Raw genomic sequence first — 24,204 nt, 5'->3', positions numbered from 1 at the left:
GAAGTCAATCGATTTGAATTAGAATCCAATGAAGATCCATTTATTAAAAGGATTAATAATGTAAAAATAATGTCGTAAAAGTTTTGTCTATAATAAACATGAACTCAAATTTATTTTTTTTTATCTTTTTATTTATTTATAAAAACTAAAAATAATTAAAATTTATATTAAATCGACATAGTTTAACTATTTTGCGTTGACAGATATTATTATTCTGTTATTTTTTATGGCAGTACAAAAGTGAATATTAGTTTTAAAGTTTAAAGTGTTAGTAAAATCATTTTAAAGGTTTAAAGTGTTATTAAAATCATTTTAAAAGTTTATAGTGTTATATTGATAGTTTAAAACGTGATTTTCCCTATTATTATATTATGCGTCGTGACTATTTTTGATATCATATTTTACTTGGAGGTTCACACAGTTTACAGTCACATGCATACAACGTAGCAGTAAGAAACAAAATTTGACTTGTGTTAAAAACGACAACAAGATGAAGAACTAATTTGGTTTTCACGTAATTGAAGTTTCTGCGTCATTCGTACCATCATTCCACGGGTTTTACTCTTTTTTCTTAGGCCTTGATTGGAACAACTGTTAGTGGAGCATTAGCATTATGCAGCATGAGCAGTATGCTGCATAAGCTGTATGCTATTAATATATTAACAATGATATGTGATTGGTACATCTGTTAGCATTATGATATAAAATTACAAAATTAGACATTTTAAATATACAAATATAGATTTTGTTGCTAATGAAATAGTTTAAAATACTTATTTTGAAAAACAAATTAAAACATCTTATAAGCATAATATCAAATGAAACAATAACTTATGAATATTAAAATAAATGAAACAAATCATACGAAAAATAGTTTGTAAGCATAAAAACATATAAAACATAATCTCAACCACTACACAAACCAAAAAAATATCAACATGTACGTAAAACATATATACTCATACCTTGCTTGTTGGTTGCACACGTTCTTCTTGATTCGACATGTTGAAACTGTTTACAATATTATTATATGTTATATTTCTGGCTTTGACAAAAAATGTTATGAGACGTTGCATTAAAAAACAAAAAGGTAATAATAGATGAGAAACAATGAAAACCATCATCTTCAAGAAAAACAACAAGACATCTTCGTACCCTTTGCATCATATATGAATATACACAAGAAATTTGGCTATAAGATTAAAAAAATGGAAGAATTGCTTTTCAACTTACGAGGTTTGCTGAGGTTTGCTGCTGCAGACTTTTCTCTGATGCGTTTTCTTTAGGGTTAGGTCAAAAATATTATTGTGAATTTATAGTAAACTCTAGGTGATTAATGAGGATAAAATTGTATTTTAATAACTTTAAAACCATTATGCTTGAGAAATACTTCATTTAGGAGCATTGGGCTATAGAGCATTTAAAAACCTTTTATGCTCCCTTTATGCTCTTTTTATGCTTTCTAAACAAAACATGATTGGCTTTCTAAAATCTATATGCTCACTTATATACACTACCAATCAAGGCCTTAGCCACCATGTTAGAAAACAAAATATTTCCCAGTCTCATGTGACTCATTTTTCCTTCTTTGATGGTAATGATTTTATCGGAGTGTCATTAAAATGTCTTTAACCAAATTACAAGATATTCTATTTTCCATGGACCATGGATGATTTTTAACTACAGAAGGCATCATTTTATTCCACATCCATGTGTACTTTAAAAGTAGGCTAACTCTCTCCCTCAGCTTCAGCTTAACACATCAGCATCTAAGAGAGTGACACGTGTACTTCTTTCCAACAAAACAGACAAGAACAAATCTGGGCCTAATTCTAAGCCGTCATACCGAAGAACCTCCGCAAATCTCGCCGTTGATCTCTCTGAAACTATGGTTTCCCTAGGTCGGGGGTTTAGTGAGTCGAACCCTAGGAAGAGATGATTTTGGGGATATCTCAGATGTCCTCCTCCTCGATATGTCTCTATTGAGTGCTCTGTTTCAAAAGTTTCAAGAGATTCTTCCGATTACAACACTGTTTGAGGCGAGAAAATCAACGAACATGTTTGATTGGTAGTATTTTGCATATTTGGTTACGGCTCTACCGGATTAGAGGAAGTAGTCGTCGAATGATGAAGTTTAAATAGTGGGCGAGTCTTAAATTTCCTTCCTTTATACTGGTTTCACAACAGAGATTTGTTCAAGTGAGAATCAATCACTACGAGTTATGAGAGTTCTGACTTGAATATATTAAAAAAAAGATTTCAGTTTTGTGTATTGTGTGATCTAACTCTTTTCATCCTGTGTATAACAAGTTCACTTGACAGAAACAAAAGGGGATACGTAGTAGCATTTTAGAGCTTCTGCAGGATAAGCTGAGCACCGAACTGTGGGTGGATGGTGATGATTGTGTAAGGCGCATGAAGATATGAAGGAGAAAGCTCAAAGGAGAATTTCTGTAGAATCAAAGCCATTGCCATCTTTGCTTCAAGCATTGCAAAGTTCTGGCCTATGCATATCCTCGGTCCCCATGCAAAAGGAAAGAAGGAGACTTGGCTCTTTGTTGCCTTCGAGAGACCGTCTTTGAATCTCTCTGGCTTGAACTCCCCTGCATCTTTGCCCCAGAGCTCCGTGTCCCGTTGGACTAGCAGAATGGGTAGGCTGATCTGAACACCGCCTGGTAGTGTTAGGTCTCCTAGCTTCATCTCTTTGTGAATGGCTCTGGTCAGCTGTGTTACTGGTGGATATAGCCTTAGGACCTCGTATAATATCATCGTCATCTGCGAGAGATCAAATCATTCATCAAAACACAGCAAAAGTCACTTAAAAAGGTTTATGATTTGGTTTCTACTTACAACTTTGAGCTGGTTGAGACCTTCTGCATCAGGTTCTTTGTCGCCAAAAACTTGCTTCACTTCTTCTCGTGCACGAGCCTGCCAGTCTTGGTGTTGGCTTAACAGAACCATCGTCCAGACCAGAAGTACTGATGTCGTCTCTTGCCCGGCGAAATAGAACAACTTGCACTCCTCCATTAGATCCTCAGTACTCATACCGTTTCCTTTCGTTTGCCCCAAATTCGATTCAAGAAGTATACCCAACAAGTCGTCACTTGGTGCTTCGCCAGCTTCTCTCGCCCTTAACCTTTTGTTAACAATCCCTCTCAGTATAACTTGGATTTCTCTCGCTTTTGCTTTCATCCTTCTGTTACCTTTTGTTGGGAGATAACTACACAAGAAAAAATTGGCACAAAGATTATGAAAGCATGGTTCTTCATGTCTTTAACAGATTGCAGAACTAAAAGATCAAGAATCAAGCTCTGAAGTCCTTGTGATTACCTAAATCCAGGGATGATTGCTTTCCGGAAAGCTTGAATGATGAGCTGTGCTAGTTCTGCTTGGAGCTCAAAGATCCTCTGTCCTTCTTTGTAGCTGCTGCCAAAAGCTGTACGAGAGATCACATCTGCAGTCATACTCACAAGTCCTGGCCAAACGTCTACCTCACATGACGACCCTTTATCCGACACTAACTTCTCCCATTCGCCAAGAACCTCGCTACAGCTCTGGTGGAACGCAGGTACCATATTCTAAACATAGAAGCACAAAGTTGGGTTAGAGCCAAATGAACATACACACATCTACATTTTTCTAAATAACTTGATTCTAGGTGACTAAACCTTGATCTTCTCAAGGTGGAAAGCCGGGTTAATGATTCTTCGGTGTTTGGCCCATTTATCACCATCATAATTAGCAAGTCCTTTAGCTATCAACGTGGCCAAAGGGAATGTATGCGGCTTTTGGAAATCATAAACTTTGTTGAACACTTCCTTGATTTGCTCAGGATCCATTATAGTGATGATTGGTACAGGTCCAAACCATGAAAAGTAAGTCCTTCCTGTTCCAACATACAAAAGTTGAAACCTTTTCAAGTTCAGATACTCTGCAACAGTTGTAAACAGAGAAGAATCAAGAGATGCCAAGCAGGAAGCATACCGTGAGTCTTGAGCATTTGCAAAGGATGAGGCATGACACGTGGTGTGATATCATCCGTTAGGTTGATGGGTTTTGATCTTGCCTCTGTCAACATGCTGAAATTCCTCTTCACATCGCCGACGAGAGGCGTGTAAGAAGTTCCGGGAAGACCTTGTCTTCTCAGGTAACTCTCAAGCATCTTTGGTTTAAACCAAACCCACTGTAAAGCTCTCCATACCAACCATGATGTAACAACTACAGCTACTGAAATTGTTACCGATGCAACTGATATCTCCATTTTTTTCTTCCAGAGAAGAGAGAGAGGGGTAGAGAGTTTGCGAAAAATGTTGGGATATAAAGGTTGAAAATTGTGGAGAAGATATGAATGTGGTGATGACATCATCCGTGATGTTATATCTTGTGTGTTGCGGACAATTATCTTATGGTGACTAATTGATATTTTGCTTTACTTGTTGCCTCACAGTCACATGCCACGAAGGCGCAAGAAGCAATTTGGACTTCTGTGTGGTCATAACTCATAACTAACTCATAGTCATTTTACGCATCAGTGGCAGGCAAGGGACGAGCGTCGTCAACTTCGTGATGTTTCTTTTGTCATTTACCGATACTATCTAGAGAAGAGAGAAGAGGACGTAGATAATTAAGTTGCTAAAATATTCTCGGAATATAAAGGTTAAATATTATTCTTGGAATATGTTTCGGACAGTTTATGCGGTGGTGTATTTTTGATCTTTTACTTCACTTGGAGGTTCACCCACTTCAGTCACATGCCACGAAGCAGTAAGAAACAAAATTGGAGTTGATGTTAAAAGGACAACAAGAAGAAGAACTATTTTTACCAAAAAAAGAAGATGAATAACTAAACTCCCTCCACCGCCCTTAGTTTAGTTTAGTTTAGTTGAATAAGCAGTTTTCTCCTTGGTCTTCCTTGGTCAGTTCTTGTAAGGCTAACCTCTAGTGACTAGTGGGGATGCAAAGTTCTAGATTTAGACTCTTAAGGATGAAGATTAGGTGGACAGGAAATGAGATTCTCGATCCTGGCTCTTTGTCCTTGTTAATTGTCGTATTTGTGTTCTTTGTTCGCGGTTTTCCCCTTGCCTCGGCGACTGCTTGTGAGTTTTGTAGTTCCGCGTCTACTGCTCTTTCCACGCTTTCTGTTGATTGCAAGTGTGGCCTTTCTGTTAGGCGGTAGAATCTTCTTGTGGCTCCGGATGAGTAGTTCATGCCGGCTTTGTTGTCCCGTATCACTATCGGGCTTTAGTTTCTTGTACTCGTTTGGCTTGTTTTATGAGATAAATAAAAGACAATTGAGAAAAGAAAAAAAAAACTAAACTATTTTGGTCATGACTTGAGTGGTGGCCAGGTTATGAACGTCTTCGCCTTTTTGACGTCAATCATTACCTTCCACGCGTTTTACTCTTCATTTCCTTTACCACAATGTCGGAAAACAAAATCTTTCGAAGTCATTTGACTCATTTTTTTTTTGGTGCGAAAAAAGATTTATCGAAGTGTCATTTCTTTACAAAAAGGAAAAATGATGTCTGAAAACAATTACAAAATCATTTCGCATGGATACCAAAAAATTGCTTCAAAATATTTGGATGATTTTTTAACTCATGGCATTTAGCTATTGCATCATTAATCCCCACAGCATATTAATGAATTTATACAAACACTTGATAAGAATGGATAAAAGCAAAACGGCAGCGTTTTAGAAAACGAAAAAAAAAAGAAGAAGGGCGACGTCGTCCTGTCTAAACACAGCGCCCGTCGTTGTCGTTGTCGTTGTCGTTGAGAACCTTTAGTCCACGGTCGAATTCGATTTGGGTAGGGTATCAAGGTTTGGGGGTTTAAGAGAGTCGATCCGTGGGGGGTTCTTCGTTTTTGGGTTCTCTAAAGTTATCGATTTGGAGAATATTGTCTCTGTGTATAGAATATGGTACTCTGTTTCAATTGTTTTAAGAGACTGTAAGATTTCGTTGGGAGCATTGTTGAGGCGAAATCACGACGTAATCGACCTGTTTTGATTGGTGTTACGTGTTTGGAAATGCTCCAGATAAAATTGTTGCCGTTGTTAATCAGAAATCGGAAGAGAGGAGTCGTTGTTGATGAAGAACAGAGATGCTCAAAAGGGTTTATGCCTTGTTTATAAATCTGGATATTTGCACTAAGAGTTTCGATCACTTTATATTGGTTTTTTAGTTTAACAACTGAGGTTTGTTCCGCGGGAATCACTGCGCAAAGGGTCTGTGAGACGCGAGTTTTGACTTCAATACATGAAAAAGACTCTGTTTGTGTGTGTATAATGTGGACTCTTATCATCTGTGTGTGGATATTTTATCTGACAGCAACAGAATGGGGTTATAGGATTACAGTTTGTGCAAGATGAGAGGGGCACCGAACTGTGGGTGAATGGTGATGACTGTGTGAGGCGCATGAACATATGAAGGAGAGAGCTCAAAGGAAAACTTCTGTAGTATCAATGCCATTGCCATCTTTGCTTCAAGCATTGCAAAGTTCTGGCCTATGCATATCCTCGGTCCCCACGCAAATGGAAAGAAGGAGACTTGGTTTTTTGTTGCCTTTGAGAGACCGTCTTTGAATCTCTCTGGCTTGAACTCCCCTGCATCGTTTCCCCACAGCTCCGTGTCCCGTTGGACTAGCAGAATGGGTAGACTGATCTGAACACCACTTGGTAATGTCAGGTCGCCTAGCTTCATCTCTTTGTGTATGGCTCGGGTCAGCTGGGTTACTGGAGGATATAGTCTTAGGACCTCATATAGTATCATTGTCATCTGTGAGGATCAAATCTTTCAGCTTAAATCATCAAAAACACTCAAGTCACCTGAAAGTTTTTGGGTCAGGTTACTTACAACTTTGAGCTGGTTAAGGCCTTCTGTATCAGGTTCCTTATCGCCAAAGACTTGCTTCACTTCTTCACGTGCACGAGCCTGCCAGTCTTGGTGTTGGCTTAACAGAACCATTGTCCAAACCAGAAGTACTGTTGTGGTCTCTTGCCCGGCGAAATAGAACAGCTTGCACTCCTCCATCAGTTCCTCGGTAGTCATTCCATTTCCCTTCTTTTGACCCAAATTCGATTCAAGAAGTATACCCAGCAAATCGTCACTTGGTGCTTCCCCAACTTCTCTTGCCCTTAACCTTTTGTTAACGATCCCTCCCATTATAACTTTGATTTCTCTAGCTGCTGCTTTCATCCTTCTATTACCCTTTGTAGGGAGATAACTACATCGAAAACATGATATAACATGGTTCAGAATCTCCTATAGATATTGCAGTACTACTCAAGCCCTAAACTAAAAGGCCTTTGTATTAAAACCAGACAAAGTTGAGGTTTCTCATTACTTGTATCCAGGGATGAAAGCTTTCCGAAAAGCTTGTATGATAAGCGTTGCTAGTTCTGCTTGGAGCTCAAAAATCCTCTGTCCTTCTTTGTAGCTGCTGCCAAAAGCAGTACGGGAGATCACATCTGCAGTCATACTCACAAGCCAAGGCCAAACATCCATCTCACAGGACGACCCATCTTTATCCAACACTAACTTGTCCCATTGGCCAACAACCTCGCTGCAGCTCTGGTGGAAGGCAGGTACCATATTCTATACATAGAAGCAGAAGGCATCAGAGCCAAATGGACATACATACATAAAGCAATTAGACATGGGACTACGGAAAAAATATAGCTTTTAAACCTTGATCTTCTCAAGGTGGAAAGCCGGGTTGATGATTCTTCGGTATTTTGCCCATTTATCACCATCATAGCTAACGAGTCCAGCCGCTATTATTCTGCCCAAAGGGAACGTATGCGGCTTTTGGAAATCATAAACTTTGTTGAACACTTCCTTGATTAGCTCAGGATCCATTATGGTGACGACTGGTACGGGTCCAAGCCATGTAAAGAAAGTTCTCCCTGTTTCAGCCACACAGAGATACAAAAGTTGAAACCTTTTCTATTGTAAACAGAGAAGAAATAAAGAATCAAGAGAAGCCAATCAAGAAGCATACCGTGAGTCTTGAGCATGTGTAAGGGAAAAGGCACAACACGTGGTGTGATTTCATCCGTTAGGTTGATAGGTTTGGATCTTGCCTCAGCCAACATGCTGGAATTCCTCTTTAAATCGCCGACAAGAGGCGTGTAATGAGTTCCGGCAAGACCTTGTCTTCTCAGGTAACTCTCAAGCATCTTTGGTTTAAACCAAACCCACTCTAAAGTTCTCCATACCCACAACGACACAACAACTACAGCTACTGAAACTGTTACCGAAGCAACAGATATCTCCATTTTCTCTACCAGAGAGAGAGAGAGAGAGTGTTAAGATAATTTACTACAATTCTCGGAATATAAAGGTTGATAAATTTGCAGAAAATATGGATGTGGTGTGGTGACATCATCCCTGATGTCGTAAATACAACTAATGCGTAGTGAATAATTGAGAGCCTCACAGTCAAAACATCACGAAGAGGGGAAGAAGCAAATTTAGACTTTGTGAGAAAAGCGACAAAAAGAGGAAGAAATATATTGGTCCATGTATATTACTCTTGAAAATATCCTGTTTTGTCACTAAAACAAATATTTGGGTTTTAATCTGTAAGACACAAAATCTGACTTCACTTAATAAAAAAAATTAAGGGGGTGTATTGAATTGAGAATTTTAGAAGATTCTTTGGAATTTAGAAAAATTTGGATTTTGAGAGATTTATGTGAGATTTTATGATATTTTGATGGAATTGTTAGTTTTTTTTTTGTTTTTCTAAAAATGAATTTTTAGATTGTGATTTGGTGACATTTGTTTTGTTTTGTATTTTATGATCTGGAATTTGTTTCCTAATTGACAACAACAAAAGGGTTTATAGAGAATTAAAGCTTATGTAGGATAAGATGAGCACCGAATTGTGGGTGAATGGTGACGACGTCGGTGTAAGGCGGAAGGAGAAAGTTCGAAAGAGAATCTCAGTAGAATCAATGCCATTGTCATCTTTTGCCTACAACATGGCAACTACGTCCAACTAATACAACTTAGTTTATAGGTGTAATAAAAAAAAAAATACTACAAGCAAAACAGTATTGTATGCTATTCATTTCTTTATAATAACTACATCCATCATAGAGTTAATTATGAAAAAAAACACTTTTCTTAGTGGTATTTGTAGATTTTGCCATTTTGGCTAAAATTTTATGGATTTGCCATTTTTCAAGATTTTTAAACACAATTTTACACATTATCTTTGGATTTTTTTTTCCATTTTTTTGTAGGGTTTAGTATTTGTTATAAAGTATGGTTTTTAGCAAAAAAAAAAAAAAAAAACAAATGTATAGATTTTGAAGTGATTAAAAGTGGTAAATCTAAAATATTTGAAGAAAATGGCAGATTCAAAATAATAGAGTGAAAAGTGGCAAAATCCATAATAATCCCTCAATCCTATTGTTGCTATTGAAATTTAAATTATATAAATCTATATTAGTAACTATCTTATTGTCATTTTTTTTATTTTGAACAAATAGTAACTATCTTATTGTCATACTTTCACTTTAACTACCTTATACTTCTATGATTATTTTGTAAATAGTCACCACATTATCATGTGAAACAAACAAAATGTGTAAAGTATAGTAAATGTACTTTAAATTACATAAGTACAACAACAAAAAAAAGAAATGATAATAAGGTACTATTGATAATAAGTTTAAACTACAAAATACAAATACATGCCTGAGTAAATCTACTTAAAATTTTTGTTAATATTTCATATTTTTTAGAATATTTTATTAACACATGATTTATTTTAAAATTAAGTTATAATTCATTTTTTATTTATTTTTATTTTATAGTTGATTAAAATTTATTTAAAACAATTTTAATTTAATATTTAATCCTGACCAGATAAGGGTTGGGTCAGCCGATCAGATGGGCAACCCAGATAAAAAGTAGTTTAAAGGTTAAAAAAATAAAAACTAGACAGAAAACGTCGTCGTCATGTCTAAACATAGCGCCGTCGTGCAGAACCTTTAGCCGACGGTCGAATCCGCGATTTGTATGTTATTAGGGTATCTCGAGGTATGAGGGTTTAGAGGAGTCGATCCTTAGAGGGTTCTTCATATTAGGGTTTTCTGAAGTGATCGATTTGGAGAATACCGTCTATGTATAGAATTTGGTACTCTGTTTCATATTTGGTGGGAGCATTGTTTTGATTGCTCCAACGTGTTTTGGGTACGGATGCTCCAGATTAAAATCGTTGCCGCTGCTGATCAGAAATCAGAAGAGAGGAGGCATTGATGAAGAACAGATGCTCAAAAAGGTTTATAATTTTGGATAATCTTCTTCACTCAGTTTCGATCCTTTTTTAATTGGCAACTGAGTGAGATCACTGCGCAGAAGGGTCTGTGAGACGCGAGTTTTGACTTAGAAAAAGATTCTGTTTTTTGTAATCGTATCTATCATATGGAAGTTTATTTGACAGCAACACAAGGAAATTGGTTATAGGATTAGAGCTTGTGCAAGATAAGAGGAGCACCGAACTGTGGGTGAGTGGTGAGGACTGTGTCTGGCGCATGAACATAGGAAGGAGAAAGCTCAAATGAGAATTTCTGTAGAATCAAAGCCATTGCCATCTTTGCCTCAAGCATTGCAAAGTTCTGGCCTATGCATATCCTTGGTCCCCACGCAAATGCTAAGAAGGACACTTGTCCTTTGGTTGCCTTTGAGAGACCGTCTTTGAATCTCTCTGGCTTGAACTCCCCTGCATCGTTTCCCCACAGCTCCGTGTCTCGTTGGACTAGCAGAATTGGTAGAGTGATCTGGACACCGCTTGGTAATGTCAGGTCGCCTAGCTTCATCTCTTTGTTAATGGCTCTGGTCAGCTGGGATACTGGAGGATATAGCCTGAGGACTTCGTATAATATCGTTGTCATCTGCGAGGGATCATATCATTCATCAAAAATCATCAAAACGCAGCAAAAGTCACCTAAATTTTTTTGGTTCGGTTTACTTACAACTTTGAGCTGGTTGAGACCTTCTGTATTAGGTTCTTTAACGCCAAAGACTTGCTTAACTTCTTCGCGTGCACGAGCCTGCCAGTCTTGGTGTTGGCTTAACAGAACCATTGTCCAAACCAGAAGTACTGATGTAGTCTCTTGCCCGGCGAAATAGAACAACTTGCACTCCTCCATCAGTTCCTCAGTACTCATTCCATTTCCTTTCGTTTGCCCCAAATTCGATTCAAGAAGTATACCCAACAAATCGTCACTTGGTACTTCCCCATCTTCTCTTGCCCTTAACCTTTTGTCAACGATCCCTCTCAGGATAACTTTGATTTCTCTAGCTGTTGCGTTCATCCTTCTGTTACTCTGTGTAGGGAGATAACTACACGAACAGATGACATAGAGAATATGATACAACATGGTTCAAAACAGCACTACTCAAGCCCTAAACTAAAAGGCCTTGTATTAAAACCAGACAAGTTGAGGTTTCTCATTACCGGTATCCGGGGATGAAAGCTTTCCGAAAAGCTTGTATGATGAGCTTTGCTAGTTCTGCTTGGAGCTCAAATATCTTCTGTCCTTCTTTGTAGCTGCTGCCAAAAGCAGTACGGGAGATCACATCTGCAGTCATACACACAAGCCAAGGCCAAACATCCACCTCACAGGACGACCCTTTGTTCGACACTAACTTGTCCCACTCGCCAACAGTTTCGCTGCAGCTCTGATGGAACGCAGGTACCATATTCTATACATAGAAGCAGAAGGCACAAATTGGAGCCAAATAGACATACATACGTAAAGACTACGGAAGATATAACTTTTAAACCTTGATCTTCTCAAGGTGGAAAGCTGGGTTGATAATTCTTCGGTGTTTTGCCCATTTATCACCATCATAACTAACGAGTCCAGCCGCTATTAATCTGCCCAAAGGGAACGTATGCGCCTTTTGGAAATCATAAACTTTGTTGAACACTTCCTTGATTTGTTCAGGATCCATTATGGTGATGGTTGGTATGGGTCCAAGCCATGTAAAGAAAGTTCTCCCTGTTTAAGCCACATAGAGATGTAAAAGTTGAAGCCTTTTCTACAACAGTTCTAAACAGAGAGGAATCAAGAAGCCAACCATGAAGCATACCGTGAGCATTTGCAAGGGATAAGGCACAATACGTGGTGTAATATCATCCGTTAGTTTGATGGGTTTGGATTTTGCCTCGGTTAACATACTGAAATGCCTCTTTAAATCGCCGACAAAAAGCGTGTAAGGAGTTCCGGAAAGTCCTTGTCTTCTCAGGTAACTCTCAAGCATCTTTGGTTTAAACCAAACCCATTGTAGAGTTCTCCATACCCACAACGAAACAACAACTACAGCTACTGAAACTGTTACCGATGCAACTGATATCTCCATTTTCTCTACCGGAGAGAGAGAGAGAGAGGTAGGGAGAGAAAGAGTTTGCGACCATTCTTGGGCTATATTAAGGAGAGTTTCGGAAAAGTTGTGGTGGTAATCATCCCTGATGTCAACAATACAATTATTATGTAGTGACTAATTGAATAGGGAAGAAGCAAATTTTGACTTTGTGAAAAGCGACAAGAAGAGGAAGAAAAGTACTCTTTCTTTGAAATATCTTGTTTTGTAAATCACAAATACTGAGTTCACTTAATAAAAATATTTGATTATGATCTGGAATTTGCTTCCTTTGTTTAATTAGCAACAACAAAAGGGGTTCTAGAATTATAGCCTGTGCAGGATAAGGTGAGCACCAAATTGTGGGTGAATGGTGACGACGGTGTAAGGCGCATGAACATAGGAAGGAGAAAGCTCGAAAGAGAATCTCAGCAGAATCAATGCCATTGCCATCTTTGCCTCCATCAGGGTAAAATTCTGGCCAATGCAGATCCTTGGCCCCCACGCAAATGGAAAGAAGGAGACTTGGCTCTTTGTTGCCTTTGAAATACCATCTTTGAATCTCTCAGGCTTGAACTCCCCTGCATCATTCCCCCACAGCTTGGTGTCGCGTTGGACTAGCATTACGGGTAGACTGATATGGACACCGCCTGGCAGTGTCAAGTCACCTAGCTTCATCTCTTTGTGAATGGCTCGGGTCAGGTGAGTTACTGGAGGATATAGCCTTAGGACCTCATATAATATCATCGTCATCTGTTTGAATTTGGAAAGATATTCAGCAAAATCATTTAAACACAACAAAAATATTGAAGTCACCCAAAGGTATATGATTTAGTTTTACTTACAGCTTTGAGCTGGTTGAGACCTTCTGTATCAGGTTCTTTGTCGCCAAAAACTTGCTTCACTTCTTCTCGTGCACGAGCCTGCCAGTCTTGGTGTTGGCTTAACAATACCATTGTCCAGACAAGAAGTACCGAAGTTGTCTCTTGCCCGGCGAAATAGAATAACTTGCACTCCTCCATCACATCCTCAGTGCTCATTCCATTTCCTTTAGCTTCCCCCAAGTTCGACTCAAGAAGTATACCCAGCAAATCATCGTTTGGTGCTTTCCCAGCTTCTCTCGCTCTTAACCTTTTGTTAACGATCCCTCTCAGTATAACTTGGATTTCTCCAGCTGCTGCTTTCATCCTTCTATTACTCTTCGTAGGGAGATAACTACACAAACAGAAGACAGAGAGAATATGACACAACATGGTTAGCAATCTCTGATATATTGCAGCATTAGTGAAACTAAATACAGTCTAGTTCTATAACCATACAAGTTGAGGTTTTTAATTACCGATATCCAGGGATGTAAACTTTCCAAAAAGCTTGTATGATGAGGTGTACTAGTTCTGCTTGGAGTTCAAATATCCTCTGCCCTTCTTTGTAGTTGCTACCAAAAGCAGTACGAGAGATCACATCTGCAGTCATACTGACAAGCCAAGGCCAAATGTCAACCTCACACGATGACCCTTTATCCGAGACTAACTTGTCCCATTCGCAAACAACATCGCTGCAGCTTTGGTGGAACGCAGGTACCATTTTCTATACATAGAAGCACAAGACACAAATTGGTTCAGGACTAAATGAACGTAAAACCTGATTCGTAACTTAAATATAAAACCTTAAACCTTGAGTTTCTCAAGGTGGAAAGCCGGGTTGATGATTCTTCGATGCTTCGCCCATTTATCACCATCATAATTAATGAGTCCAGTTGCTATTAGATTTCCCAAAAGGAACGTCTGTGCCTTCTGGAAATCATAAACATTGCTGAACACTTCCTTGATTTGCTCAGGATCCATTATGGTGATGGTTGGCGTTGGTCCAAGCCATGTAAAGAAAGACCTTCCTGTTTCAACCACACAAAGATCAGATACTCTATAGCAACAGTTCATAACAGAGAGGAACCAAAAGGATACCGTGATTCTTGAACATTTGCAAGGGATGAGGCATGACACGTGGTGTGATGTCATCTGTTAGTTTGATGGGTTTGGATATTGCCTCCGTAAACATGTTGACATTCCTCTTCAAGTCGCCGACAAGAGGCGTGTAAGAAGTTCCGGGAAGACCTTGTCTTCTCAGGTAACTCTCAAGCATCTTTGGTTTAAACCAAACCCATTTTAAAGTTCTCCATACCCACCACGACACAACAACTAGAGCTACTGAAACTGTTAACGATGCAACTGATATCTCCATTCTCTCTCTCAGAGAAGAGAGATAGAGAGGTTGAGAATTTAGAAGATACGGATGTTGAGATTACCACCTCTAATGTCTTAAATATTTTATAGTTTATGTTTTGGTTTGGACAATTGTTTTGTTTTGACTAAATTGATATTTAATATTTTGATTCACTTGTGCCTTGGCTAATTAGATCAGTTGTTTTATTGGGAAGTTAGAATTGTGTAGGTAAGTTTGTGTGTTTTTAAAGTTGTGAGATTTGAAATCTTTTACAGATTTTTATGGATTCTACAATTATGTTTACCCAAATAAATAGATTCTTATTTAATAATACTTTCATGGATTTTATAATGGATTATCACTGACTTTTTTTTATGATAAAATTTGGAAATAAATATATGTTATGCTTTTGTAGAAGTTTTCCAAATATCATCTCTTCCCATAATAGTACATGTTATTTGGAATGAAGAAGGTTATTTTGATATAGGAAAATTCATTGCTCTTTCACTCATCATCTTGGGCGAACACATAGGATAATTGTTAAAAAACAGAGGATATTCGAAATTTTGTGTACTCTGTGAATCGATCTTAGAGCATGTGGAAGATCAACGGAGCACCAAACTGAGGATGGAGTGTAAGAACCGTGTGAGGGGAGTGAGTGTACGAAGGTGACAGCTTGAATGAGAATCTCTGCAGAATCAAGACAAGAGCCATCTTAGCTTCCATCAGAGCAAAAGTCTGGCCAGGACAGAACCTTGGTCCCCATCCAAACGGAAGAAACGAAACTTGGTTCTTCGTGGCCTTTGAGATCCCATCAGCGAATCTTTCGGGCTTAAACTCATGAACATCTTCTCCCCAGAGCTCGGGATCACGATGAACCATAAGTACAGGAACCACTACTTGTGCACAACCTGGAAGTGTCATGTCCTCACCAACCTTTGTCTCTTTCTCTATGGTTCGACCAAGTAGTATCCCTGGTGGGTATAACCTCAACACCTCGTTAAGGATCATGCTCATCTGTCAAGACAAAAAGGTTTCGAGAAAACGTTAGTCTGAGATTTTGGCCTAGAATCGTCCGGTTATAGGAAAGATGCACAAAGATTAGTGCTTATACTATTTTGAGTCGAGAGAGTGCATCAAAGTTAGGTTTCTTGTTCTTCCCAATGACTTCTAAGATCTCTTCTCTAGCTTGATCTTGCCATTGCGTGTGATGGCTCAGCATGATCATGGTCCACACGAGCAGCACCGCGGTGGTTTCGTGGCCCGCAAAGTGAAACAGCCTGCACTCTTCCACCACATCTTCAATACTCATACCGTGATCTCCCGAATTCGATTCCAAGAGTGTCCCCAACAGATCATTCTTTGGAGCCTCCCCTGCTTCCATAGCTCTCTGTCTTTTCATGACGATCTCTTTCAGTCTTGACTTAACTTCCCTATTTATTTGCCACATTCTCATGTTGTTCTTCGTTGGTAGAAACCTAAACCAATGAGAAGAACAAATTATCTTTCCAGATTACTATATAACGAATGAATGAAAGAACACGAAAGGTCATCTTAATGTACCTCATTCCAGGGATAAAAGCCAGTTCAAGAGCTTTTAAAAGTCGCCGGCCTTGTTCTTCTTGAAGCTCAAAGATTCTCTTACCTTCCTCGTAGCTACTACTAAACGCAGTACGTGAAATGGCATCTGATGTTAGATCCCCAAGGTATGGCCAAATATCAATCTCACTTGATGATCCCTGCTCGCTCACCATTCTCTCCCATTTACTTATCATCTCACTGCAGCTCTCGTAGAACGCAGGTATCATAACCTGCAAAGCAAGCAAAAGGCAATGTCAACAAATGATTTGTAACAGTTGCAAAGCCATGAGAATTGATGTAAGAAAGATGACCTTGAGCTTTTCTAGATGAAAAGAAGGGTTTATTATCTTCCTATGTATGCTTAGCCCATTTCTCTCCGTCACACAGGGCGACGCCAGTCGCAAAAAGCTCAACGATTGGGTGCATTGGTGGCTTTAGGAAATCGTAAACTCTGTTAAAAACTTCTTTGATGTGTTCTGGTTTCGTCACAATCACACTCGCTTTAGGTCCCATCCACATGTAAGTTGTCTTCCCTAAACAAACAAACATAGAAACAGAGGATTTCAACACTAACCAACTCATATATTAGAAAAACAGAGAATATCTGTTTTTTTTAGTTCAAATCGAACCGTTTCTTACCATGATCCTTAACGGTCTGTAATATCAGAGGCATGACACGTTGCGTTTAATCGTCTGTAAGACTGATGGGTTTAGACTTTGCTTGCTCCACCATACTGGCTTCCCTTCTAGCGTCTCCAACAGGAAAGGTGAAAGGAGTTCCAGAGAGACCTTGTCTCTTTAGATAAGCCTCATTCTTCTTTGGACTAAGCCAAGCCAGATTTAGTCCTTTCCAAATCCAAACCGCAACCACAGTTACCACCACAATCGCAGCCGCAACTGCTACCGCTGATATCTCTGTATCACTCATAGATGCACTTCTTTTCGAAAAATGTTAGATGTTTTTTTGATATGTGTTTTTTTCCCTTTTCTCTGATTGTAAGTTGCCATGTGAAATGCTTCGTATATATAGATATATAAATTCATGTTAATTTACGTATGTGCGAAGTAGATAAAGTGTCGGGTACAAGAAGATTCAACGAATGTTTTAGATTTGTCTAAAAGACTAGACACATCCTACGGATAGTAGAATTGAAATTGGCTTCTTGGTATAGACTTTTCAAGATTAATAATGCAGCCACAATAGAAAATGACCTTTAAGACTTTGACTGAATAAGACCTTTACCTTATCGAATAACTATTTGATTCAGACATAGAATTTTTCAAAAGCTATGGCTATAAGCCTTTCTATATCATCTTTTTGTTACAGAACAGTGACTTCTGATGACGTCACCTTGGAAATTCGAAAATCAGAGCTTGTGCAGGATGAGATGAGCTCCGAATTGCGGACGAGTGGTCATGACTGTTTGAGGTGCGTGAACATAAGAAGGAGAGAGCTCGAAGGAGAAACTCTGTAGAATCAAAGCCATTGCCATCTTCGCCTCCAACATAGCAAAATTCTGACCAATGCAAATCCTCGGTCCCCATCCAAAGGGAAAGAAGGAGACCTGATTCTTTGTTGCCTTTGAGAGCCCGTCTCTGAACCGCTCAGGTTTAAAATCCGCTGCATCATCACCCCAAAGCTCGATGTCGCGCTGGACAAGAATAGTTGGTAAATAAACCTGAACTCCAGCTGGAAGGGTAAGCTCTCCTAGCTTCATTTCTCTATTAACAGCTCGTTTAAGCTGAGCCACTGGAGGGTATAGCCTCAAAACCTCATAGAAGATCATGGTCATCTGTTGAAAATCCATTAAAAGGAAACTTTCAATTGAAATTCAAGTGACTTTGGTAAACTACAATTGCAGTTTTACAATGGAAAAGGATGGTGAAAGTTGTGTGTTTTTTTTTTTTACTTACGACTTTAAGGTTGTTAAGGGACTCCATATCAGGTTGATTGTTTTCACCGAGTACTTGCCTCACTTCATCTCGTGCGCGAGCTTGCCAGTCTTGGTGATAGCTTAACAAAACCATAGTCCAGACCAAGAGTACTGAAGTAGTCTCTTGTCCTGCGAAATAAAACAACTTGCACTCTTTCATCACTTCTTCTACGGTCATTCCATTTCCTTGAGATTCCTCTGAATTTGATTCAAGCAGTATCCCCAACAGATCATCGTTTGCTGGTTCTCCAGCTTCTCTCGCCTTCTCCCTTTTGCTCACAATACGTCTCAATATTACGTTTACTTCTCTATCTATTGCTTTCATCCTTCTATTGCTCTTTGTTGGGTAAAACCTACACCAAAAACAAACAAATTCTCAAAATCTTTAGTTTGTAACAAGAAAAAAAAACAATGGATATTACCTCGATCCAGGGATGTAAAATTTCTTAAAAGCTTGTGCAATGAGCTCAGCCAATTCCCCTTGTAGTTGAAATATCTTCTGCCCTTCTTTATAGCTGCTTCCAAAAGCAGTATGTGAGATCACATCCGCAGTCATATTCACAAGCCAAGGCCAAACATCAACTTCAAGAGACGATTCTTTATCTGTAAATAGCTTCTCCCATTGGCAGACAACCTCGCTGCAACAATGGTAAAACGCAGGGACCATGTTCTGTAACCAAAAAAACAAGGCCACTAAAAGATCAAAACATATTACAGTCTTAACTCTTAACTGGTGCAGGCAGCAGAGAGAAGCAATACCTTGATCTTCTCGATGTGAAAAGCAGGGTTGATGATCCTCCTGTGACTCGCCCACTTATCTCCCTTGTAACCCGCGAGCCCTCCTGCTAACAATCTGATCAAAGGGAACGTAGAAGGTTTCTCAAAGTCGTAAACTTTATTGAATACTTCCTTGATCTGCTCTGGATTCGTTATCACAATCGTTGGAATTGGTCCAATCCATATGAAGAAAGTCTTTCCTGTTGCACCAACATAACTCAATCAAGTACCTAAACAGAGATCTCTCTAAGTCAAAAACTCAATTCTACACACTTCACTTCCCAACTCAAAAGAGCACTCTCAAGTCCATAAGAGGAAAGCGAAGGGAGACACTATACCGTGAGCATTGAGCATCTTCAAGGTGAGAGGAAGGAGACGTGGGGTGATATCATCGGTTAACTTGATGGGTTTAGATCTCGCCTCCATCATCATATCAACGTTCCTCTTAATATCTCCGACGAAAGGTGTGTAAGGAGTTCCGGTAAGACCCTGTCTTCTCAGGCAACTCTCAAGCATCTTTGGTTTTATCCAGACCCACTTCACGATCCGCCATGTCCACAGTACCACTACTGTTACAACCAATACTAAAGCTGCTACTAATGAAAAAGGCATCTCCAATTCTCTAACTCGCTCTGCTGGAGTCCGCAAGTTTCCGTGGGGGTTTTTATAAAGATTGAAACTTTTGATCTATCACTGGAGTTTCGTTTCGATTAGACACAATTTACAGTCCAAATCCTTTGCCGGGAAGGGGCTTTTGTCTGTAACTGGGGCGTCGTGTCGTGTCCATCTTGTCCACTGGCAAATTTTTTAATCGATAAATCTTGAAAGGTGATTCCACTGAGCATGATGAATAAAAAAGTGTTGTCAACTCTTTTGCTGGTCAAGGATAAGCGCGTGTGTATCAGACGCCGAGAGCTCCCCGGAGAACATGTAGCAAAGACTAGACTGAGACTGCAGATGAAGAGCTGTTTATCTATCGATTTATGGAGTTGCAAAATTAGATACGATGGCCTCTCCAACACTTCCCGTAGCTTTATACTTTCTGCAAACTTACCTCAAGCAGCAAAACTTTGAAAATTGATGAAAAGTGCAACACTACGTTGCCAAAATGCCAAAAGGCTCCATTTGCAAAGAACAGGCTGAGGATGAAATGTTGCTTGTTTGCATCTTAAAACAGACTGATTTATAACGGGAGAGGTTTATGTACAGTTAACTCTCCAACACTATCCTTACTAAGTTTTAAAATTGGTGAAAAAAAGTTGGTGAGAAAACTGGAAACGAGTGAACCTTAATATCGTATCATAATATCTAGAACAAAAATGTTCAAAAGATGCAAATTTTAAAACTTCAAGTGATGAACTCCAAAATGGTGGTTTGTTCAGACTTGGAACTAGAACCCTAATCTGTTGGTTGATAAAGATATGAATAATCATGTAAGATTGGTTTTACATGAAGAGGTTGGGCCTTGATGCCTTGTATGTAGTCTTGAGCTTCCTGGTTGGTGGTCTGACCTTTCTGAAAACAAGAGGGAACTTGATCTTCGAGTTGTGGAACTGTTTGGTGCTCTCTCTCTTGCACAGCTTTGCAGGGACTGTTGCGGTCTTGATGATCTGAATGCAAGGGAACCTCACTCTATGACGAGAAGCCATCTCAGTGTACATCTGCTCCACTGCACCATTAAGTGTTGTGTCACGGTACTCCTTGTACATGTTATGGTACCCAGATCATATAATTCTTGATCGTCGTCGGGTTCTTCTCGAAAATCTATAAAAGTAGAGAACAACAAGATCATATAAAAGTAGCCATCTTTCAGCATATGTAAGATATGCAGCTGGGGAAATGCAATCATATACCTCATTGATGGCAAGCATTTGCCCGTTGCTTTTCTTCACCTTCTTCAGTTTCCTCATGAAGTACCTAGAATGATATACAACAAACAAATTCATTTAAGATCAGGGAATAATCAAGAGAAAACAGAGTTTCCATTAACAAAACTGGTACGAAACAGGACTTACCAAAACTTGGACATGGCACATACTTCATTTTTACCCCATAGCTTCATCCTATAGATCTTAGGGTGCTCATCTTTCTCTGTCGGAAGGGCCCTCCCAACCACTTGATACTGGTGAAACTGCAAGGTACATTGTTAAAAGAGAAAAAGAGATCAGCTTTGCAAACCCTTAAAGACACTCAAACCTTAAATCATACGAACTCTCTAAGAAAGCAAGTCACAAAATTTGGGATTATTGATAACTAATGACGCTTTAAAGCTATCATAGAGATTCACATGGATCAAAGTCCATCCAGAAACTAATGTAGTCTACTCCCTCGGGTCGGAAACAAACAATTCAGAACCAACAACAGATGCCCATTAGAAAAGTTCCATACTTTCTAAACGAATCAGAATCAATAAGTACGAGCACAGTTAATGATTTCTCTAAATCAATCATCAAAACGACCAAAACACAGAGTCACTCGTAGCTCAGCAAGTTCCTGAAACGATCCGGAGACACAATCGTGAATAGCAACTTACCCGGAAAGCACCCATTTTCTAGGGAGAGATCAAGCTCTGACGAAATCAGCCAAAAAGAAACAGAGAGCAACGGTGGCGCCGAAGAAACAAAACTGTAAAAGAGGTTCTCCAAAACAAACCCTATGGGCTTTTCTTTTTCTATTCGGCCCTTCAATGATATATTTTCATCTCATTGTTTATAAAAAACAATTATTTTGCAGCAGTCAAATTATAATTACTAAAAAATCTAACATTATAAAATTTAACTAGATTAAAACCCGTACTAGAGCACGGATTGAAATTCATTTTATTTATATTATAATTTTATATAAAATATAATTTATGTGATTGTTTTTAAAAGTTTTTTCGGATAAAACATTATGCAATAAAATCATATGCTAAATATGATGGCTTGAAAAAAGATACATATTTTGTAAGTTTTATATTGTTAATGATTCTAGATAAGTACCCGTGCTATAACACTGGTTAAATTTTATTTTATACAAAATTTTGTATATTTTCGATTTTTAAATAAAATTTTAATATGTTGTATTAGATTATATATGTGAAGTTATTACAACAATGTATATTTCATCGTGACTTGAATATCATTATAAGACATAATTTTGTAAATTTGAATTTAAATATTCAAATTTTGATCCGTTACTCAGTAAATTTTTTAATTCAATAGATATTATTTATAAAGAATAATATTACTAAAGCTTGAATATTTTATAGATTGAACAATTTATATTTGTTTTTAAAAATTCAATTTGTGGTATATCCGGAAATAAAACTATTTTTTAATTATAAGAAATAATATAATAATTTATTTGTTTCACAAAATAGTCTCATATATAAAAATGAGAGGTGAAGTATAATAATAATTAACAAATTAATATGTTAAGTTAGATATCAAAATTTTTTATTTGATGAATAATTTAATAAAAGAAATTAATATGGTAAGTTAGATGATATGATTCTTTAGAATATTCTCTTTAAGATTTTCGGTATAACCAATTAATATATTATTAATGTATAACCTATTTGTAACCAACTTATTAAAATTATATAGTCTACAAAACAATATTGTATACTTCAGTTTTATTATAAAAGGGATACTTAATTCTATTAGAATTGGAGTTTATTGATTTTGAATTCATATCATCTAAAAAAAAACTTATCTTTATGTATAACTTTTTTTTTCTGGTAATTCACACATTAGTTGTATGTTTTGAGAAGAGAATGTTTTGAGAAGAACACTTTTTTAGGTAACATATACAATCTTGAGACAATAGACATTGTGCTCTTGAAGTAAAAAAAAACACACATTTACAATCTTCTTCTGTGATAATAAGATCTTAACGGCCTAACCGGTCTACACTGGATTCAGAGTGTTGACAATCTTCACTTCAGGACCAGACCCCTGATCCTCTTACGGCTCCAATGACGATGATAATGGTAGCAACAACAGACTGTGACATGATGGGTATAGTCAGAGTTGATTTAACATTAACCAGGACAATGTCGAGTTAAAGATAATATAAAAGTGGACTTACTCCAATTGCGCAAGCTATATATCCTGGTCTCTCACGAAGGTTTCTCGAGAACAATAGAAGGAAGAACCCTATGTACCAAGGGATCGCACCGAAGAAGAAACCAAGGATGAATCTTCAAAAAAACAAAAAACCATTTAAAAAAAAAGCCTTACAATATGTGGCTTTAGTCATCTCAGAAATTGACAAGAATGTAATAAGAAGAGTAGTTAGGTAAAAAACTAAAACGATAAAGATCACTTACAGCACCCAGCCAACGCCTATACCACAACAGGGAAGGCGATGGTGTTCAGCTGTTGTCATGCTTCCATTAACAGCATAACCTGCGACCAAGACCAAAACAGCATAATGGTGAAGCGTAGCAATAAATGACAAGAATCATTTTGAGAAAACTAGGATTTGACATCATCATCTCAAAGTACATACAGTTCGAAATAGGACCATAACATATAAAGAGGCAATAGATAGATTCTCTTTAAAATACTACAAAGCCTCGTACGAAATATCCAAGAGTCAGATTCTAAACCCATTGCGTATAGATTTAACGAGTGAAAAAAAAAGCAATCAAAAATATCCAAACAAAACTCATAAAAACAGAGCCTTTAATAGAATAACAGATCAAGAAAAAGAAAAAAAAAACCAAAGTTTTATCATACACACAGAAAAAAATCGAAATCTAAAAGCTGCCCTGATAATGAGAGACGAAGAAGAAGCTCACCGTGGACGTAGGGCTGAGCCGGCTGAGGAAAACCAGCGGCAGGAGACTGCTGCTGCTGCTGCTGCGGCGGAGGAGGATAGTTAGAGACCCCTTGATACGGAGGAGGAGGCTGTTGGTGGTGGTGTTGATGATCCGTCACGACTGATCTGTTCTTATCGTCTTCCACGGCGCCGCTCGTCATCTCTCTAGCTCTCTCTTCACAGATCTTTTCTCTGATTTGGATCTGTGTGAAGAGGTGAAAGAACCAAAGATATTTTTTTTTTTGGTCAAGAACCAAAGATATTATTCCTTCTTCTTCTTCTTCTTCTTCTTAAACTTTAAAGTTACGTAATTTGGGAAGGTGCACGTGCCACGTGGCTTTTCCTGTGGTTAGTCATATTTTTCCCAACCAGAATTAATTTGAGTTTTGCCGTTCGCGTAATCCCAGGGCAACAAAAGCACCGACGCAAATTAGCAAAGATTAAAATAAAATATTCAATTCATTGTATTTAAGTATTTTTAACCGTCGTTATCAATTGACATT

The 24,204-nt window shown here is 38.2% G+C and overlaps 7 protein-coding genes, 2 long non-coding RNA genes and 1 pseudogene across 10 annotated transcripts; 2 read left to right on the top strand and 8 right to left on the bottom strand.

Moving 5' to 3' along the window:
• Positions 1–2,059: 2,059 nt before the first annotated feature.
• Positions 2,060–5,311, top strand: LOC147920265 (uncharacterized). Its single transcript, XR_015591502.1, has 4 exons — positions 2,060–2,199; positions 2,311–3,568; positions 3,659–4,353; positions 4,448–5,311. It is a non-coding gene; the product is annotated as an uncharacterized LOC147920265 (long non-coding RNA).
• LOC104765279 (cytochrome P450 72A15) lies at positions 2,143–4,584 on the bottom strand. The gene is made up of 5 exons (XM_010488965.3): positions 3,985–4,584; positions 3,669–3,886; positions 3,331–3,578; positions 2,851–3,220; positions 2,143–2,775 (listed from the first exon to the last, which is right to left on the bottom strand). Exons 1-5 carry the CDS (start codon positions 4,364–4,366, stop codon positions 2,350–2,352), a joined length of 1,644 nt encoding a protein of 547 aa, XP_010487267.1. The 5' UTR covers positions 4,367–4,584; the 3' UTR covers positions 2,143–2,349.
• An 834-nt stretch (positions 5,312–6,145) lies between the features above and the next one.
• On the bottom strand, positions 6,146–8,499 carry LOC104765278 (cytochrome P450 72A13). The gene is made up of 5 exons (XM_010488964.3): positions 8,005–8,499; positions 7,692–7,909; positions 7,348–7,598; positions 6,858–7,227; positions 6,146–6,779 (listed from the first exon to the last, which is right to left on the bottom strand). Exons 1-5 carry the CDS (start codon positions 8,279–8,281, stop codon positions 6,354–6,356), a joined length of 1,542 nt encoding a protein of 513 aa, XP_010487266.1. The 5' UTR covers positions 8,282–8,499; the 3' UTR covers positions 6,146–6,353.
• A 1,407-nt stretch (positions 8,500–9,906) lies between these two features.
• On the top strand, positions 9,907–12,665 carry LOC147920264 (uncharacterized). The gene is made up of 2 exons (XR_015591500.1): positions 9,907–11,247; positions 11,353–12,665. It is a non-coding gene; the product is annotated as an uncharacterized LOC147920264 (long non-coding RNA).
• On the bottom strand, positions 10,394–12,443 carry LOC104765276 (cytochrome P450 72A13). The gene is made up of 5 exons (XM_019240626.2): positions 12,112–12,443; positions 11,805–12,024; positions 11,476–11,723; positions 10,991–11,360; positions 10,394–10,909 (listed from the first exon to the last, which is right to left on the bottom strand). The coding sequence occupies exons 1-5, from the start codon at positions 12,381–12,383 to the stop codon at positions 10,484–10,486; spliced, it is 1,536 nt and encodes a 511-aa protein (XP_019096171.2). The 5' UTR covers positions 12,384–12,443; the 3' UTR covers positions 10,394–10,483.
• LOC104765277 (cytochrome P450 72A13-like) lies at positions 12,573–14,759 on the bottom strand. Its single transcript, XM_019240627.2, has 5 exons — positions 14,345–14,759; positions 14,057–14,274; positions 13,723–13,970; positions 13,229–13,598; positions 12,573–13,136 (listed from the first exon to the last, which is right to left on the bottom strand). The coding sequence occupies exons 1-5, from the start codon at positions 14,619–14,621 to the stop codon at positions 12,711–12,713; spliced, it is 1,539 nt and encodes a 512-aa protein (XP_019096172.2). The 5' UTR covers positions 14,622–14,759; the 3' UTR covers positions 12,573–12,710.
• A 320-nt stretch (positions 14,760–15,079) lies between these two features.
• On the bottom strand, positions 15,080–17,182 carry LOC104765275 (cytochrome P450 72A13-like). Its single transcript, XM_087502828.1, has 5 exons — positions 16,824–17,182; positions 16,496–16,717; positions 16,167–16,414; positions 15,718–16,081; positions 15,080–15,620 (listed from the first exon to the last, which is right to left on the bottom strand). Exons 3-5 carry the CDS (start codon positions 16,409–16,411, stop codon positions 15,192–15,194), a joined length of 1,038 nt encoding a protein of 345 aa, XP_087358954.1. The 5' UTR covers positions 16,412–16,414; positions 16,496–16,717; positions 16,824–17,182; the 3' UTR covers positions 15,080–15,191.
• A 223-nt stretch (positions 17,183–17,405) lies between these two features.
• LOC104765274 (cytochrome P450 72A13) lies at positions 17,406–20,085 on the bottom strand. The gene is made up of 5 exons (XM_010488960.3): positions 19,234–20,085; positions 18,878–19,095; positions 18,541–18,788; positions 18,099–18,471; positions 17,406–17,977 (listed from the first exon to the last, which is right to left on the bottom strand). Exons 1-5 carry the CDS (start codon positions 19,505–19,507, stop codon positions 17,552–17,554), a joined length of 1,539 nt encoding a protein of 512 aa, XP_010487262.1. The 5' UTR covers positions 19,508–20,085; the 3' UTR covers positions 17,406–17,551.
• Positions 20,086–20,154: 69 nt separating this feature from the next.
• LOC147920263 (large ribosomal subunit protein eL20x-like) lies at positions 20,155–21,543 on the bottom strand (annotated as a pseudogene). Its single transcript, XR_015591499.1, has 4 exons — positions 21,429–21,543; positions 20,911–21,026; positions 20,749–20,812; positions 20,155–20,659 (listed from the first exon to the last, which is right to left on the bottom strand). The product of XR_015591499.1 is annotated as a large ribosomal subunit protein eL20x-like (transcript).
• Positions 21,544–22,655: 1,112 nt separating this feature from the next.
• LOC104765273 (uncharacterized) lies at positions 22,656–24,025 on the bottom strand. The gene is made up of 4 exons (XM_010488959.3): positions 23,682–24,025; positions 23,208–23,286; positions 22,967–23,078; positions 22,656–22,882 (listed from the first exon to the last, which is right to left on the bottom strand). The coding sequence occupies exons 1-4, from the start codon at positions 23,860–23,862 to the stop codon at positions 22,820–22,822; spliced, it is 435 nt and encodes a 144-aa protein (XP_010487261.1). The 5' UTR covers positions 23,863–24,025; the 3' UTR covers positions 22,656–22,819.
• Positions 24,026–24,204: the final 179 nt, after the last annotated feature.

This window comes from Camelina sativa, chromosome 19 (genome assembly GCF_030686135.1).
Source record: "Camelina sativa cultivar CO46 ecotype springtype chromosome 19, ASM3068613v1".
NCBI lineage: Eukaryota > Viridiplantae > Streptophyta > Magnoliopsida > Brassicales > Brassicaceae > Camelina > Camelina sativa.
Note: the sequence above shows the minus strand (reverse complement) of the source record. Positions and strands in the feature narration are given on the sequence as shown.

Excerpts from the sequence above, each read along its gene's own strand:
- LOC104765279 (XM_010488965.3), bottom strand. The coding sequence starts at position 4,366 with ATGATGTCATCACCACATTCATATCTTCTCCACAATTTTCAACCTTTA. Across the intron at positions 3,887-3,984 it reads GCAAATGCTCAAGACTCACG|GAAGGACTTACTTTTCATGG; the intron begins GTATGCTTCCTG and ends ATGTTGGAACAG. Across the intron at positions 2,776-2,850 it reads GTCTCAACCAGCTCAAAGTT|ATGACGATGATATTATACGA; the intron begins GTAAGTAGAAAC and ends GATCTCTCGCAG.
- LOC104765278 (XM_010488964.3), bottom strand. The coding sequence starts at position 8,281 with ATGGAGATATCTGTTGCTTCGGTAACAGTTTCAGTAGCTGTAGTTGTT. Across the intron at positions 7,599-7,691 it reads TCCACCTTGAGAAGATCAAG|AATATGGTACCTGCCTTCCA; the intron begins GTTTAAAAGCTA and ends TTCTATGTATAG. Across the intron at positions 7,228-7,347 it reads GCTTTCATCCCTGGATACAA|TTATCTCCCTACAAAGGGTA; the intron begins GTAATGAGAAAC and ends TTTTCGATGTAG.
- LOC104765276 (XM_019240626.2), bottom strand. The coding sequence starts at position 12,383 with ATGGAGATATCAGTTGCATCGGTAACAGTTTCAGTAGCTGTAGTTGTT. Across the intron at positions 12,025-12,111 it reads CCCTTGCAAATGCTCACGGT|AGGGAGAACTTTCTTTACAT; the intron begins ATGCTTCATGGT and ends TGTGGCTTAAAC. Across the intron at positions 11,724-11,804 it reads TCCACCTTGAGAAGATCAAG|AATATGGTACCTGCGTTCCA; the intron begins GTTTAAAAGTTA and ends TTCTATGTATAG.
- LOC104765277 (XM_019240627.2), bottom strand. The coding sequence starts at position 14,621 with ATGGAGATATCAGTTGCATCGTTAACAGTTTCAGTAGCTCTAGTTGTT. Across the intron at positions 13,971-14,056 it reads TCCACCTTGAGAAACTCAAG|AAAATGGTACCTGCGTTCCA; the intron begins GTTTAAGGTTTT and ends TTCTATGTATAG. Across the intron at positions 13,599-13,722 it reads GTTTACATCCCTGGATATCG|TTATCTCCCTACGAAGAGTA; the intron begins GTAATTAAAAAC and ends CTGTTTGTGTAG.
- LOC104765275 (XM_087502828.1), bottom strand. The coding sequence starts at position 16,411 with ATGATACCTGCGTTCTACGAGAGCTGCAGTGAGATGATAAGTAAATGG. Across the intron at positions 16,082-16,166 it reads GCTTTTATCCCTGGAATGAG|GTTTCTACCAACGAAGAACA; the intron begins GTACATTAAGAT and ends TCATTGGTTTAG. Across the intron at positions 15,621-15,717 it reads CACTCTCTCGACTCAAAATA|ATGAGCATGATCCTTAACGA; the intron begins GTATAAGCACTA and ends TTGTCTTGACAG.
- LOC104765274 (XM_010488960.3), bottom strand. The coding sequence starts at position 19,507 with ATGCCTTTTTCATTAGTAGCAGCTTTAGTATTGGTTGTAACAGTAGTG. Across the intron at positions 19,096-19,233 it reads GAAGATGCTCAATGCTCACG|GAAAGACTTTCTTCATATGG; the intron begins GTATAGTGTCTC and ends TTGGTGCAACAG. Across the intron at positions 17,978-18,098 it reads CCCTTAACAACCTTAAAGTC|ATGACCATGATCTTCTATGA; the intron begins GTAAGTAAAAAA and ends GATTTTCAACAG.
- LOC104765273 (XM_010488959.3), bottom strand. The coding sequence starts at position 23,862 with ATGACGAGCGGCGCCGTGGAAGACGATAAGAACAGATCAGTCGTGACG. Across the intron at positions 23,287-23,681 it reads GGCTCAGCCCTACGTCCACG|GTTATGCTGTTAATGGAAGC; the intron begins GTGAGCTTCTTC and ends TCTTGGTCGCAG. Across the intron at positions 23,079-23,207 it reads ATAGGCGTTGGCTGGGTGCT|ATTCATCCTTGGTTTCTTCT; the intron begins GTAAGTGATCTT and ends GTTTTTTTGAAG.